This window comes from Rhinoraja longicauda, chromosome 31, assembly GCF_053455715.1.
Source record: "Rhinoraja longicauda isolate Sanriku21f chromosome 31, sRhiLon1.1, whole genome shotgun sequence".
Taxonomy (NCBI): domain Eukaryota; kingdom Metazoa; phylum Chordata; class Chondrichthyes; order Rajiformes; family Arhynchobatidae; genus Rhinoraja; species Rhinoraja longicauda.
In genome coordinates, this window is record NC_135983.1 from 15405476 (window position 1) to 15422936 (window position 17461).

The 17461-nt window shown below is 40.0% G+C and overlaps 1 protein-coding gene across 2 annotated transcripts in view; it reads left to right on the plus strand.

Moving 5' to 3' along the window:
* Positions 1 to 14091, plus strand: part of LOC144608315 (endoglin-like) — a 65213-nt gene extending 51122 nt beyond the window's left edge. For both annotated transcript variants that reach the window (XM_078425948.1, XM_078425949.1), the window contains exons 15-17: positions 532 to 573; positions 1835 to 1948; positions 8196 to 14091. In XM_078425948.1, coding sequence (XP_078282074.1) covers positions 532 to 573; positions 1835 to 1948; positions 8196 to 8314 — 275 coding nt within the window. In that variant the 3' untranslated portion in view covers positions 8315 to 14091. The remainder of the gene's footprint in view (positions 1 to 531; positions 574 to 1834; positions 1949 to 8195) is intronic.
* The last annotated feature ends 3370 nt before the right edge of the window (positions 14092 to 17461 follow it).

Below are 17461 nucleotides of genomic sequence, written 5' to 3' on the forward strand. Positions count from 1 at the left end.
TGGTAAAATGGACCAAGGAATGGCAGTTGGTATTTAAATTTGACAAGTGTGAGGTGTTGCATTTGGCAAGTTAAATCAGTACAGGACTAATAGAGTAAATGATAACTTGGCCAAATGGTCATTGTCTTAACTATATTCTGGTTGCAGTGTTTGGAAAGATCATTTTCCTCCTATGAATTTTGCTCCTTGATAAAACTTTGGCTCTATGATGATTTGCAACATGATAAAATATAAATTATGTTTTAGTTTATGTTCTTAACTGTAAAATGGATTGCAGTTATCGAAGCAGCAAATGGTTATAGCAGTCGTCATACCCCACGTTTCCTTCATTTTTAAATATTTTTCCCGATCTACAATATCAGACTGATCTCTGGGAGTTCCACAAAGATTTCAGAAATAGTAATTGAATAGTAACTTGCATTTGCAAACAGTGATCATGAATGTCAAAAATTAATAACATTTAGAAAGACTTGCAAGATATGGTTAGAAGAAATGTTTAAAATAACTTACTCATGTATTGTTATTGTCTAGATTGTCCCAAATCCCAAGACCCCACAAATTCCAGGCCAGGAGGTGAGTCCTTTATCAGACTGCTTCTCATAATGAATGGTTGATTAGTCTATAGGCACATTTTATGGACTTATGAAAGGACATTTCAGAAAATACAGGTTTCAAAAAGTAATTGATCCAGCTAAGGTATTATAGTAATATAATTAGTAAGTATATTACTAATTAAATGACTATAGTACCTTAGCTGGATCAATATTTCATGCAAGATATTTATTTAAAATGGCAACTGCCTATTTATCTACATCTCTCTTTATATCTGACAATAATAATATTTTTATATCAAGAACATTCCTATTATTCGCACTTCAAATGATAGGTCTAGATTTCCTGTACCATATTTTTTTAAACTATAAAAGAACATTGGTGGCTGTAATCACTTTGTTGTGGACCCAGCGTTTGCTTCATAAATCAGCTAGTTAGCACAAGAATAACGCAGTGCATTTTCGGTGGTTCAATTTGTCTTGCTGTGAACAGTATTGCGATTTAGCTACACATTTTTAAATAGCATTCTAAATACTTTGAGCGTCCTTGACTCATTTTTTGATTTGCTGGAATTTAAAAATAAATTGCAACCTTTCATGTAAGTGTCCAAGCACTCCACATTCCTTTGTTCACTGTTTTAATTTCTCCCAAACTCATATGCTAGAACTAAAATGAAATGTTTAGAATTTTCTTTATTGTATGTTTAGTCGTAACTTTATATTTTTAAAATTAATTTGCATCGTTATCAGAATCTTCACAATATTGGAAATTATAATTGGCCCTGTAATCAGGCTAGACTTCAAATTTGTGATTGAAAAATTGGCCTATATTTCACATTCCCATTTCTAGTCATACTTGTGTGATCATTTACTCGCATGACCATATATTCCCACCATCATACAAAGAAAAACATGAGGAATTTCTTTACCCAGAGGGTAGTGAATCTGTGGAATTCATTGCCACAGATGGCAGTGGTGACCAATACATCGGGTATTTTGAAAGGGGAGATTGATAGGTTCCTGATTAGCAAGGGCTTCAAAGGTTACAGGGGAAAAGGCAGGCGAATGGGTTTAGAGAAAAATAGATCAGCCATGATCGAATGGCCGAGCAGACGCAATAGGCTAAATAGCCTATTTCTGCTCCTATGAAAGATCAATGGTGATAATTGCAGGTTCTGCAGAATGCAGTTGAGTGGAAACAGAAATGGTTTTTTTACTGTCTCAGGAAGAGGTTGGCTAGGCAGATTCTGATTATTTTTTTCTTCCTCTTTTCTGTGCTATAGATTCCTCTGAGATCCAGGGATTGGAGATGACAGCTGTATTAGGAATTGTGTTTGGTGCCTTTATCATTGGCGCATTGCTCATTGCAGCTCTATGGTATATATATTCGCACACTGGTGAGTTGCAATTTCATATTCTCCTCAGTGTTTTGATGGATATCTTTCATTTGGCATTGCTCCAGTACTTTTCAATATTGGTTTCCAGCATTCTCTATTTAATTTCCAGAAAATACTATACTTTGTTCTCCTCCATGCCTAGCCATTTATGGGACAGTCATTTCTGCAATTCCAACAATTACACTCTGGGTCACTTCCACAAATAAGATTTTTTCAAGTTATAGATGGATTCTGCTAGATTTACCCCTCCCTAAAATGAATTCACCACATGATATAAAACAAAATCAGAAAATGCTGGAAATATTTAAGCAGGTGAAACAAGGTTTTTAAAGAGATACACATTTCAGGCTGATGGCTTTTCAGCAGAATAATATGATATAGTCTAAAGCATGATTTTGTGGTCTCAGATGTAAATGTTGAATTAAGATAAGGTGTTCTCCTTTGGGGAAAAAAAACAACAAATATGGGTAGAGATACTCAGCTGCAAGTGCTGTTGAAGAAGTAAAATTTGAAAACAAAAAGTTGTATTCTGCAAAATTAGCAATCAGTGGAGAGAAAAAGTATAGATTCTTCATCTGAAGTACAATTAATATAACTTTAAGGTGAGAGGGGCTACGTTTAAAGGAAATGTGCAGGACATGTTTTTATTTACATAGAGTGGGGAGTACGTGGATTGTGCTGCTGGACGTGGTGATGGAGGCAGATACAATAGACATTTAAGAGGCTTTTAGATAGTCAAGTAGATTTGCAGGGAATGGAGGGATGTGGATTATGTGCAGGCAGATAAGAACTGGGTCTTAGCATCATGTTTGGCATAACCATTGTGGGCCGAAGGGCCTAATCCTATGTTCGCAGTGCTAAGAGAGTGTAGATGGCACATGAACTAGTGGGTTTAGCGTGATTATGGTAGAGCCATTTATTCAGTTGGGCTAACTTTCTTAAATTGGAAAATGATGCACTTTAGTTAGATTGCAAACAAACGATTGGCATCAGAAGAATGGAGATATTCAAGATAGTTACAAACATTAAGGAAAATCGCACATCCAAATCCAGAATTGGTTGAATGGCCAAAGAAATCTATATATCTAAACATAGCACAAAAAGTAAGGAAATTTGTGTTTGGTAGATTATTTCTTTGTTGTAACAATGCTTCTTGGCAATAAATCTTATACCGTTGGAAAGCCTGTTTATTTCCCTTTTAAATGGTGCCACATTTGTAAGGAACATGCATTTGTGGGATGAGCAGCAGAGCTGAGTATGTGGGTTGCGCCCATGAAAAATCTGCCAAATCTCTGCCATTGCCAAATAGCTTATTCTGCCATTGACTCTTGTTCGGTGTTGTTTGGTGGATTGGATGATTGAAGTCTGAAGAAACAAGACATATTGGCAATTTAACAATTTATTCATTTAATAAACAGGAGCCTCAGTAGCGTGTGGAAGAACCATACACAGCCACAACAGCCTGGCACCTCCTCCTCATGCTGGTCACCAGCCTGGTCACACACTGTTGTGGGATGGCATCCCATTCTTCAACCAGCATTTGTCGCAAGTCAGTCAACGTGGTTGTGTAGGTCACTCTGGCACGAACAGCACGCCCAAGCTGATCCCACAAGTGTTCAATGGGGTTGAGGTCAGGACTGCTGGCAGGCCATTCCATCCTCTCCACTCCCAAATTCTGGAGGTAGTCTCTGAGAAACCCTGCTCTGTGGGGGTGAGCATTGTCATCTTGGAGGATAGAGTTCGGTCCCAGACTCTGGAGATATGGGATTGCCACTGGTTGCAGAATCTCATCTCGATATCTCTCTGCATTGAGATTGCCTCCAATGATGACAAGCCTCATTTTTCCAGTGAGGGAGATGCCGCCCCACACCATCACACTGCCTCCACCAAAAGATGTCACTCTATCGGTGCAACAATCAGCATAGCGTTCTCCGCGTCTTCTCCACACTTTAACCCTATGATCCAACTGCCATAGACAGAATCTGGACTCATCGCTGAACATAATGTTCCTCCACATGTTCAGGTTCCAGTGCACGTATTGCCGACACCAACGCAAACGGGCCTGATGGTGAAGGGCAGTCATGGCAGGCCTCCTGGCAGCCCTATGAGACCGGAGATCGGCTGCGTGCAGTCTGTTCCGAATTGTCTGGGCAGAGAGCCGTCGACCATATTGTCCTGCAAACCTTGACTGCAAATCTGTAGAAGACAGCCTACGGTTCCTAAGTGCTGACAGGGTGAGGAAACGGTCTTCTTCGGGTGTCGTCTTCTTGGGACGCCCACTTCGCGGCCTGTCTCTGACATCCCCCGTTATATGGAACTTGGCCTTCACTTTGGAGATGGTACTAGGGCTCACTCCAAATAATGCCGCAACTTGGTTTTGTGGAACACCAGCTTGAAGTTGCCCTATCGCACGGGCCCTATCCAGATCAGTCAAACGTGGCATGCCGATTCTTGGAGCAGACACCTACTGACCACTGTAGCAGGGCCCATGCTCACAGATGCTGCCAATCAGGCACCTGATTGTCAGCACCTGGGGGTACCAGAAGCTCAAAACAAGAGTCAATAGCAACAGCAGAATAAGCTGTTTGGCATTGGCAGAGAAGATTTGGCAAATTTTTCATGGGCGCAACCCATATACTCAGCTCTGCTGCTCATCCCACAAATGCATGTTCCTTACAAATGTGGCACCATTTAAAAGGGAAATAAACAGGCTTTCCAACGGTATAAGATTTATTGCCAAGAAGTATTGTTACAACAAAGAAATAATCTACCAAACACAAATTTCCTTACTTTTTGTGCTATGTTTATATACGAAAACTATTGTTTGTTTGTTTGTTTGTTCCTGAACTACAGCCAAAACTATAGTGCAACAATTTTAGGCCCACCTTTCTCACCGTCATCCCTTTGGTGCTAAAGGAAGAAGTTTCATTGAAATCTGTGTTATATTTTTAAAGTTATTCACATTTTAAAGTTTAAATCTATCTCCTAGGGAGGGAGGGAGGGGAGGGAGGATAAGGGGGGTTATAGGGGTTGGAGTGGGGGGAGGGTAAGAGGAAGGAGAGGGTGCTACACCAATGCAGGAGAGGTTTGGGCCTAACGGGTCCACTTGGTCTAGCAGATAACTAAAACTCTCATCTTGTATGTATGCATGTTCCCAAAATCCACCCAAAACGGTACACGAGAACACAACAATTTTAGGCCCATCTTACTCACCATTCGCCTGCATGTGTATTGATCAAGTTTCGTTACATTTTAAAATGAATTAACTTAATAAACTTTAATAAATGAGCCCCCCCGCCCCCGTGCAGCAGCGCTGGGAGGACCGGCACTCGTCCCGGCGTGCCCCACGCCTGACCTTTCTCCCGTGGTGCAGCGCGGCCGCAGAGGGTCAAAGAAGATGGCGGCCGGCAGGACAAACTTGTGGCAGTGCCTTGTGGCCACTCTCCTGCTGCTGGTTGCCGCAATGGCCGCCCGGGGCTGTGGTCAGTGGCTCCCTCTCCCCTTTCCTCACCGCCCGGTGCCCCCCAACCTGCGGCGAGCGGGTTGAGGCTACCATGGGCGTGCGGGGCTTCCAGGAGTACATAGAGAAACACTGCGCCAGCGCCGTGGTGACGATAGAGCTGCAGAAGCTGGCTCGCGGCAGCCTGGTGGGTGGAGGCCGCAACCGGCCGCCGCACAGCCCGCTCCGCCTGCTCCTCCTGCTGCTCAGTTACTAAAGAACCTTTAGTAACAACGGCTCCACGGGTCCTCTAGTTGCAATTAAAAGGCATCTTGAGATAAATATTCACCATATAGTAGAAAAATTAGAATATAGAGATTGGAGAGATCTTTATAGGCAGTATACTGGGCAGAGAATACACAAAAGATTGGCAAGTAATAGTAGAAAGTTCTATAAAAATATTTTAAATCCAGCTTTTCTTGCCATACAAAATAAGACCAAATTAGCCTTTTTTAGATTACCTACTAAATGTCAATGGAATCCTCAATGGCAATCGTGGGTAAATGCTGCCATGTGGCTGGATTGAGTGGGGTAGAGTTAAGAGTACAGTGAATAGCCTTTGTGGCATACTAACCAGTCAGCAGATAGACAATACATGTTAACAATCGAGCCATATACATTGTACAGATACATGATAAAGGGAATAATGTGAATAATGTTTAATGTTTAATGACAATAAAGATATATTGTATTGTATTGTATTGTATTGTATTGTATGCAAGATAAAGCCAGTAAAGTCCATTCAGAGATAGTCAGACGGTTTCCAATGAGGTAGGTAGTAGTTGCCTGATAATAGCTGGGAAGAAACTGTCCCTGAATCCGGAGGAAATAAACCCTGGCATTAAATAAATTGCATCCATCTATGTCTACGTTCCGGCTAAACAAGGTCAAATCTATCGAAAATGACACTCGAGCATTCAAAAATCAAGGAAAAATATTTTATTGCAGCATTTAGGAAGTTTACAACATAGAACCTTTTAAATTAGTTAACCAAATTTGATTAATTCAGAAAATATAAATGACTAAATCACTGGGTGGCACGGTCGCGTAACAGTAGAGCTACTGTCTTACAGTGCCAAAGACCTAGGTTCGATCCTGACTATGGATGCTTGTCTGCACGGAGTTTGTACGTTCTCCCCGTGACTTGCATGCGTTTTCACTGAGATCTTTGGTTTCCTCCTGCACTCCAAAGACGTACAGGTTTGTAGGTTAATTGGCTTGGTCATAAATGTAAAATTGTCCTTAGTGTGTGTAGGGTAGTGTTAATGTGCGGGGATCACTGGTCGGTGCAGACTCGGGGGGCCGAAGGGGCCTGTTTCTGCGCTATATCTTTAAACAAACTAAATCCTGGCTGCCTAATGGCCACCCTTTGTCATTCCTGTGTAAATTCCAAGTACTGGCAGAAAGTTGTCGCAAAATAAGACCATCAATAGTAAACCGACAGTCATAGGAAGGGCGAGGTTCATTTGTGCCTAAAACATAAATCTAGCAGAGGCAGAGGGCGTGTCTGTGATTTTTAAAAGACTGCTTTGCTTCCATGTTCACAAAAGAATTGGCAGCAGCCAATGTCAAGATGAAGGAGCAGAGAAATTGGTTTATTAAAAACAAAGAGATACTTAAAAGTAGTAAAGCATCAAGCTACAAATCATGTAATTCTTCTTGGGTAAGTGTGTTACCAAGGGATTAGTTTGCTGCATATATGCAATTGATAACATGGAGAGTATAAACCTGATGATGATAAGCTGGGGCCAGCCAAAAGTCAATGATGAGAAAATATCTACCGTCTAGCATCAAGGCCAAATTGAAAAATGCATGGTTCAATGAATTCCAGAATGGAATAGTTAAGGTCATATCAGACACACCAACATTGAGTGCAACTGATGTGCATACAAAATGTTGAAAGATGTTTAATAAAACACAAGAATTATTATTAGCACATTTGAAAATATATGAAATGAGTAACTAAATGGATGCAAAGCTGACCAAGAGATGAAGCAGGAAGAACCTGACATTTAAATTCAGGTTCAAGCGTGAGTGATGGTTGGGAATTCTTTGCTGAAACTGAGTGAAGAATTTATTGTTATCTCTACAAATTATTGTGAACAGTCTTACTTATCTGACCTATATCTTTTAACATTCTCATTTCATCATTCATGACACATATTTGGATTCAAATTCATTCCTCTAAACCAGATTTCCTTCCATTTGATTTCTTTTAATGGGCTTTAATAAATTTTAACCTTTCAGTACGACATTTCAGATAAGATTGCTTTATGGTAGTCTGAAGAAGGGTTCCGACCCGAGACGTCACCCATCCCTTTTTTCCCTTTTGTCTGATCTGCTAAGTTACTCCAGCACTTTGTGCCTATTTTTGCTTTATGGCATCTCCTCCTCTCCATTTCCAATTAAGCAAACTAAATAATTATCCGTGTAATTTCTTATGAGATTTTGGAAGTTAGCCCATTTATAGCTAGATTTAAATATTCAAACCTAATTAAACAGTTTTAAAAATCAACCTAATATTCATCTTGCGTTATTGGTGGGGTATTACTAATGCACCAAATTTCAGTAAGCTGTTTAGTCTGAAGTAGAATCTGAAATCATCCACTGGATACCTGATATATAGCTAAACTGATACTGATAACAGAGCTTTTGGAAAAGAATAAAGGAAATTGTGATTTATACAAACTCACAGCATAATAGTCCAGGTAAAGAATGACTAATTTGGATCTGTTTCTGTGTTTGTAGGCTCCTCCGAAAAGAAACAGACTATTCCTACCAATGTGCCTGTATCCGAGAACAGTAGCACCAACCACAGTATTGGTAGCACCCAGAGTACTCCGTGTTCTACCAGCAGTGTTGCATAGCCATCGCCAAGACTTCCAACAATGGTTATAAAGTACTATTACATACCAACCATCGTTTCATCAAAAATCATGTGCAATCTTTGGTAAATTCAGCAGTGATGTAGAAAATAGGTGTAATTATGTATTTTTAACAAAGTAGCAGAAGTGTTATTACATTGCATCATCAACAACTTGCATAGAAGTCTACCTACTAATGGTTACCTGGGATAGAGAAAATAATGATATCGGATAGTGTTTATAATGCAGTGATTATTCACAATCAGTTCAGGTGATGTTTTAAACCCTTTACACAAAGGTAAACTATTTAACTCTGTTGCCTGAACAGAGAACGAATTAGACAAAAAGTCAGTCTTTTATTATTATTGTAGTTAAATATAATTTAAATGTTTTTTGTGGGGATTTATTACATGGGTCCATAATTCATGCCAGAAATCCTGTTGATTCCAGTGCCAATTAGAAGGGGTTATAGAAACATAGAAAATAGGTGCAGGAGGCCATTCGGCCCTTCGAGCCAGCACCGCCATTCATTGTGATCATGGCTGATCGTCGACAATCATTAGCCCGTGCCTACCTTCTCCCCATATCCCTTGATTCCACTAGCCCCTAGAGCTCTATCTCACTCTCTCTTAAATCCATCCAGTGATTTGACTTCCACTGCCCTCAGTGGCAGAGAATTCCACAAATTCACAACTCTCTGGGTGAAAAAGTTTCTTTTCACCTCAGTTTTAAATGGCCTCCCCTTTATTCTAAGATTGTGGCCCCTGGTTCTGGACTCGCCCAACATTGGGAACATTTTTCCTGCATCTCGCTTGTCCAGTCCTTTTATAATTTTATCTGTTTCTATAAGATCCCCTCTCATCCTTCTAAACTCCAGTGAATACCAGCCTAGTCTTTTCAATCTTTCCCCATATGACAGTCCCGCCATCCCAGGGATCAATCTTGTGAACCTATGCTGCAGTGCCTCAATTACAAGGATGTCCTTCCTCAAATTTGGAGACCAAAACTGTACACACTACTCCAGATGTGGTCTTACCAGAGCCCTATACAATGGCAGAAGAACCTCTTTACTACTATACTGAAATCCTCTTATGAAGGCCAACATGCCATTAGCTTTCTTCACTGCCTGCTGTACCTGCACGCCAACTTTCAGTGACTGGTGTACAAGGACACCCAGGTCTCGCTGCACCTCTCCCTTACCTAACCTAACACCATTGAGATAATAATCTGCCTCCTTGTTTTTGCCGCCAAAGTGGATAACCTCACATTTATCTATATTATACCGCATCTGCCACGCATCTGCCCACTCACTCAACCTGTCCAGGTCACCCTGCAACTTCCTAACATCCTCTTCACAGTTTACACTGCCACCCAGCTTTGTGTCAACCGCAAACTTGCTAGTGTTGTTTCTAATTCCCTCTTCCAAATCATTAATATATATGGTGAACAATTGCAGCCCCAACATGGAGCCTTGCGGCACTCCACTCGCCACTGCCTGCCATTCTGAAAAGGACCCATTTACTCCTACTCTTTGCTTCCTGTCTGCCAACCAATTTTCTATCCATGTCAACACCCTACCCCCAATACCATGTGCTCTAATTTTAGTCTCCAATCTCCCGTGCGGGACCTTATCAAAGGCTTTCTGAAAGTCTAGATGCACTACATCCACTGGCTCCCCTTCATCCATTTTACTTGTCACATCCTCAAAAAAATCCAGAAGATTAGTCAAGCATGATTTCCCTTTCATAAATCCATGCTGACTTGGACTTATCCTTTTACTGCTATCCAAATGCACCGTTATTACCTCTTTAATAATTGACTCCAGCATCTTCCCCACCACCGAAGTCAGGCTAACTGGTCCGTAATTCCCCGTTTTCTCTCTCGCTCCTTTCTTAAAGTGGGATAACACTAGCCATCCTCCAATCCACAGGAACAAATCCTGAATCTATTGAACATTGGAAAATGATCACCAATGCGTCCACTATTTCTAGAGCCACCTCCCTGAGGACCTTGGGATGTAGACCATCAGGCCCAGGGGATTTACCATCCTTCAGTCCCATTAGTCTACCCAATACTATTTCTCGCCCAATGAAAATTTCTGTCAGTTCCTCTACCCCCCTAGATCCTCTGTCCTCTAGTACATCTGGGAGATTGTTTGTGTCTTCCTTAGTGAAGACAGTTATATGTTCTTTAATGGGCAAGAACATTCCCTTGCAAAGGTTTCTAATTTTAATCTAATCTCTTAAAATCCAGCAAAGCACAACTTTTACACAGTGAAAGAATTTTAACAATGACAAATTCTGACTCCCAGCCTACAGCATTCAGATGTTCATTGAAATATGGGCGTCTGCTGGGACGTGGAGACATTCCTGCACAAATGCCATTTATCATCTGTATTTAATTATTGGCACATTTATTATCCTGTATATCTTACATTGCAGCAATAAAAATAGTAACGTTTTCTTGTAATTGGAAAACGGAAAGTCTCTTGAAATAAATTAGTGATGTTACATGCTACAAATAATTTATGGTAAAAGAAAAAGCCCAGAAAGTCAAACCAAATTTAACAATTACTAGTTAATTTTGTAAAATAATGAATGACCTAAAACAGCAATGTTATTAAAACCCTCAATTTGTTTTATAGCTAACGCAAGGTCAATGGAATCTTTGGCAATCCTATTGATGGACATTAGAGATGATGATTAATGAGTTCATCTTTAAGTGCCACCACGGTCTAAACTCTTATCCAAAGCTTATTGTATGAATTTACCAATAACAGTGCCATTTTAATATTGATCACTTTCTCCTCTTAATTTCTAAATCCCTGATATTTAAAGAAATATGTTTTGTCTTTATTATAATAGATATTCTCTGCAGGTTTTTATATTAGTCAATGTAGAAAACCAGAACTTAAACCAACATTACTTTTTTTTATATAGGAAAGGTAAATGGGAAGAGATAATCTCTTTCAAAATTGAACAAAATGTAGGAGAACCCAAGGTCTATTTACCATCATCCATGTGATGTTTGGCTCCTGCCTTAGTAATCCTTGACCAAATGTTTAAATCCATCAGTGGACTTGTACTTTCCAATCTTTGCCACTGTCCCCTTCCTCTGAGAACTTTGCTCGGCTCCACTGTTGGGCTCTGTGGACTTTTTGCCCCGTTGGAAGCCTTGTTTAACGGCAACACATGCAAGATTTTGATGAACAAATAATAACAATTAAATCTTGTACAGCAGATAAACCTGTGCTTTGTAATATGAAAGGTTGGAGGCAGAAATTGTATTCATGTCCTGTTATAATGGTATCCATGTCTTGTGATAATGGGTAATCATGGGGAATAGGACTTCACTACTGGAGATAGAAAGAAAAGCTGACTAATATGAACAAAGTGAAATTAGCAAAATCTGTGGAGATAAGAACCGCCCATTTTTTAATATGTGTGAAGATAGACACAAAAAGCATTCAATAAGACCACGGCTGCTAATTTACCACACCGTAGCACTTCTGGTACTAATGCTCTCTTTTGATTCCGTGAATAATCAAGAATCTCCGATAAATTTGCATAACTTTTGCGACACTTCTGAAGAGAAGAGAGATTATCCAGAGGATGTGACATTCAACAGAACATTTGAGAATTCCTTGCACATTTAAAATACTTTTCAAAAATGAAATCCTGGAATTTGCACATTACTGTAATAATGTAACATTTCCTGTCCTTTGAAACAATCTTAACTTTTGTAAAATCTAACAGTTAAGACAACAGATAAATGTATTGTATCGATAGCAATTGAACTGCAGCACCTAACAGCGTGGCCTAAATAGAAATTAAAACGGTTCTCATTGCGATCACCTCACCAAACTTTTGGTCATTGTTACGCTGCATTCTCCACTGGCTATGATACCAATGATGCACAAGCTTTGGCGGCCTGCCGAAAGTTTGTTCCAAAAGCTTTCTCCTGGTTTGTATCAACTCCTCAACATTTTGCAGTGGACTAAAGGGTTCAGAGGGAAGGTTGCTTGCTTTAATTCCTGCTGTGGATGAAGCATTGAGTCGTTCAAAAATATTAAGAATTTAATTCTGCTGGAAACTTAAAGCAGTAATGGAGAATCTAACAAAGAATGTAGGAATGATTGAGGTACAGCATGTGAAATACTGCTATTGTGTTTTCAGTTAGTAACTTTTTTGGTTCCATTTTAGATAAGGTAAGGAAATTCCTTCAATCCACTTAAAGACCTGAAAAATACAGCATCAAATGTGGGAAATATTGCAAGCCAGTGTCAGCAGTGGGGGTAGGAACTAACATTAAAAAAATTATATTGAAAGGAGATGAGATATAGAACTCAAATATGGACTACATAAAAATGTTGAAAAATATGAACTGAAAGGCATATAAATGCCTACCTTCTCTAGAAGTAACCAGTGGCATAACAATTTACCTCAAATTTATAGGACACAGTTCATTTCATCCAACAGGTTTATGCTGGCATTTAAACTCCAAATAACCTGCACCCAACTCTCCATCTAAACTGGTCGGCATATTCTTCCATTCTTTTCTCATCCTTGTGCTTATTTAGATCTCCCATAAACTCACCTGAGAGTTTGTTTCACTACTCTTAGGGTTAAGAAGTTTATTCTAAATTCTCCACTAAATTTATTAATTTTCTTCATATTTCGTAGTTCCTAGTTTTGGTTTTCCTAAAAGTTAAAATGTTTCCAGGTCTCCCATATCAAATCCCTATATCATATTTCCTGTGCTGTAAGAGAACAAACATCAGAAGGGTCTCGACCCAAAATGTCACCCATTCCTTCTCTCCAGAGATGCTGCCTGTTCTGTTGTGTTATTCCAACTTTTTGTGTCTATCTTTAGTTTCCTATATCCAAAACACATTCCAGGAAACAGATGGCTCAGAATTTCTCATATTTTTGAGGAGTCTTATGCGTGTTTTCTCTCCCTTTATTTTAGAATGCTTGACTTTACATCAGGTTGAAAAATCATACAATTTAAACTTTTATTATGGTATCTATACATGTCTACATATATATAATTTCAAAATAAAATGTTTGGTGATACTTGCATTTCTTTGAAGTGCAAGTTATATTTTCACAACTACAACTTCAGATAATCCCTCATAATTATACCAATTATACATATTGGTCATATGTATACTTAAAAGTAAATAACTGCATTCTTTTTGTGTGCTATGTGGCTATTGTCATGCTATCTAGTTAATACTGCAAAGAAGGGACAGCATTACATTTACCACCAGAAATGTTGACTATTTTCTTCACTTCCAAAGAGAAAATTGTCCATTTTTTTAATTTCAAAATTATTTAACATTTCTCAGTCTCTGAAGCTTTATTTTTCAAAAAGTCTTCATTAAAGTATTTTACTTTCAAAAGTAATTTGATATCAGAAATGGATTAAAAATTAAAGAGCTATATGATCTCCATAATATTAATTGAAACTAGAGCTCGTGAATAATCCTAAATATATTGTTCATGTAAACTGTTTATAGAAACTCTTATCCTATGTATTTTCTGCAGTTAAGTGATTCTAATGTCTTCGAAGAAGACTGGAAATTATTGACCTGTATCAGTCTTATACAAGAGATATATATATTATTACTCTGTGTGATGTTTGTTTTAACTATGCTGAGATTGAACTTAGAATTATGTAGACTAAAATGAAATCATGTAAAGCCTTTTAAAATGTTGTAAAGTACATTGAATGAAAAGTTTACACAGGACCAAATACTCTCATTAAACTACTCTAAAACTCGAGGATTTAGATCTGAGTGAGTTTGTCATATTTCATGAGTCATAGAGTCATACAGCTAGAAAACAGGCTTTTTGACCCAACCCATTCATGCCGACCAAAAAGTCCCATCCAAGCTAGTGTGAATGGATAAACTGTGGCTAGTGTGAAACCGATGGATAAAATTGGTCAAATCATGAGTATTTAAAATATGAATTCCATAAATAAATGAAAGGAAGGCACAAAAATGAAGAAACAAGGAACAGTTACACAAAACGCTGGAGTAACTTGGTGGGTCAGGCAACATCTCTGGATCAGGACCCTTCATCAGACTGATGTGTGGGAGGAGGTAGGGGTGGGGAGAGAAGAGAATAAAGGAGGTGGGGGAGGAGCAGGACAAGACCTTGTGAGTTATAGATGGATACGGTGAGGGGGGGGGGGGTTGATAGGCCGATGGTTGGACAAAGACCTGAAATGAAAAGACAAAAGGTGCGAGTTAAGAATAGAAGTGTGAATTGCAAAACCCCGAGGAAGAAATATAGGTGAATGAGGGTGGGAGGGGAGAAATGGGTGCATCAGCAGGTGGGGGGGGGGGGGGGGGGGGGAGAGGGTGGATTCAGCTTTGTTACCTAAGGGGGAAGAGGGTGGATTCAGCTTTGTTACCTAATATTGGTGAATTCAGTGTTTATACCATTAGGCTGTAAGCACTCCAAGTGGAATATGAGGTGCTATTCCAACAGTTTGCATGTGGCCTCACTCTGGCAATGGAGGTGGGTCAAAATGGGAAGGGGAGTTAAAATGATTAACAACCAGTAGATCCAGTAGGATTTGATGGACCGGGCATAAGTGTTTGGTGCACGTTAACATCTATAATCACCTGGAAGGACTGTTGGGGTTCCTGGATGAAAGGAGGTACAGGGACATGTGCCACATCTACAGTTGCAGGGGAAAGTACCTGGGGAGATGGTGGTTTGGGTGGGAGGGGATGAGTGAACCATGGAATTGCAGAGCAAGCGCTCCCTGCAAAAGGTGGGAAGGGGTTGGAAAATGTCACCGATTGTGGGATCTTGTTGAGGGTGGCGGAAATGTTGGATGCAAAGTCTGAACTCCATCCTTGTTCTGTCCGGGAGGAAGGAGATCAAGAGCAGAACTATAGGACAGAAAACAGATGCGGTGAGAAATCCATCTACATCAAGAGTAAGACATTATTACTAAAGAAAGAGGACATCTCGGATGTCTTAAGAGTGGAAAGCCTCATCTTGGGAGCAGATGCGGCAAAGACGAAATTGAGAGTGGGGGAGAGCAAGAGGCTGGATAGGAGGAGGTGTTCAGATAACTGGGAATCGGTAGGTTTGTAGGCAGTCTGTCCCCTGTGATGTAATCAGATTAAGAAAGGTGAGAGGTGTCAGAGATAGTCCAAGTGCATTTGAGGGTACGGTGAAAGTTAGTGGTAAAGTTAATGAAATCAATGAATTCTGCACAGGTACAGAAGGCAGCCCCGATGTAGTGGAGAACAAGTTGGGGTATGGTGTCTGTTCAAGTTGCAACTAGGACTGTTCGACGTCACCATCAAAAAAGTAGGCATGGCTGTTGCCTATGCAAGTGTCTATGGCTACACCTTTAACTTGAGAGGAGTCAAACGAGAAGTAGTTGAGGGTGTGGACAAGTTCCGGCAGGCGAAGGAGTGAATATATTTTTGTCTTTCAAACTCCTATTTAGGCTACTGGATGTAACAAAGATCATAAGATCGATCGTAAGTGATAGGAGCAGAATTAGGCCATTTAGCTCATCAAGTCTACCCCGCCATTCAATCATGGCTGATCTATCTCCCCCTCCTAACTTCGTTCTGCCTTCTCCCCATAACCTCTGAGACCTGTACTAATCAAGAATCTATCTATCTCTGCCTTAAATATTTCCAGACTTGGCCTCCACAGCCTTCTTTGGCAAATAAATTCAGATTCACCACCCTCTGACTTAGAAATTCCTCCTTATCTCCTTCCTAAAAGAAAGTCCTTTAATTCTGAGGCTATGACCTCTAGTCCTGGACTCTCCCACTGGTGGAAACATCCTCTCTACATCCACTCTATCCAAGCCTTTCACTATTCTGTACATTTCAATGAGGTCCCCCCTCATTCCTCTAAACGCCAGCAAGTACAGGTCCAGTGCCGTCAAATGCTCATTATGTTTACCTACTCATTCCTGGGATCATTCTTGTAAACCTCCTCTGGACCCTCTCCAGAGCCGCACATCCTTCCTCAGATATAGTGCCCAAAATTCCTATAATGCATACTTTGGTAATACACCTTTTTACCTTTCGGTTGTCGGGACTGAGGAACATGTCACCTGCTTAATAGGTAAAACTGCTCGCCTGCAACAGTCAATGAGATGGTTACTTGCCCGATGATCCACACCAAGAAACCTGGTTTAAAGTATATCCTCAAACACCTTTCTCTGTTACAATGTTTAATTACAATATTACAATTAAAACACAAGGCCATGGCAAGAGCAGTGTAAAAACGGATTTTAAGTTAGGTATGATTTGGAGAAGTGGTTACCTAGTCTACGTTTGGTGTCTGGGGTTATGGGGAGAAGGCAGGAGAATGGAGATGAGAGGGAAAGATAGATCAGCCATGATTGAATGATGGGATAGACTTGATAGGCCGAATGGCCCAATTCTACTCCAAAAGCTTATGAACATGAATTAATCCTCGCTCCCACAAATACAATTACAGGGTGTGGAGTTGCCATCTCTTCCATCTAGGCTCATCCAATTTGCCCTCCAAAGCTTTCCTACCCATGTACCTGTCCAAATGTCTTATGTAAACGAAATCTTCTAGATTAAATGTAGAATCCTTTCACCTCTTATTTTCAACGATGCTGGAAAGGGATGATATGAAGGTCCAGAGTTAACAGGCTGTCCCATCACACATTCTCCATTCACTCACTTCCTCTATTACCTGCATTTCACGGAATCTGGAAAACTGATCTTACTTAGCCTGAGGGTCCCAGATTGAGCAACAAGATCATGAAAAGGGGCAGGGTCTTGAACCATTAAATGGACAAGCCAGAACATGTCCCGCTGCAACTTCTCTGGAATGCTTTGACTGCAAATTACTTCCAGTTCTGCCAGATGTCAAGATCGTACAATGTTTCTGAATATCCCTGATTTTAGAAACAGCTAAATGTATTGAGATGAAATAATTAAGTTAAACAAATCAAGTTATTACATAAAAAGAAATAATTTAAAGCAGAGAATAGCTTTCTTACCGTCTTTGCTGCTGCCCAGCAATTCCCATTAAATGGAAGGGCTTGTGGGTTTAGCTCAGAATCCAAGAACAGGCTCACCAGAATTGTGGTTGTGAGCAAGATTCTACTCCAGTACTGACTCCA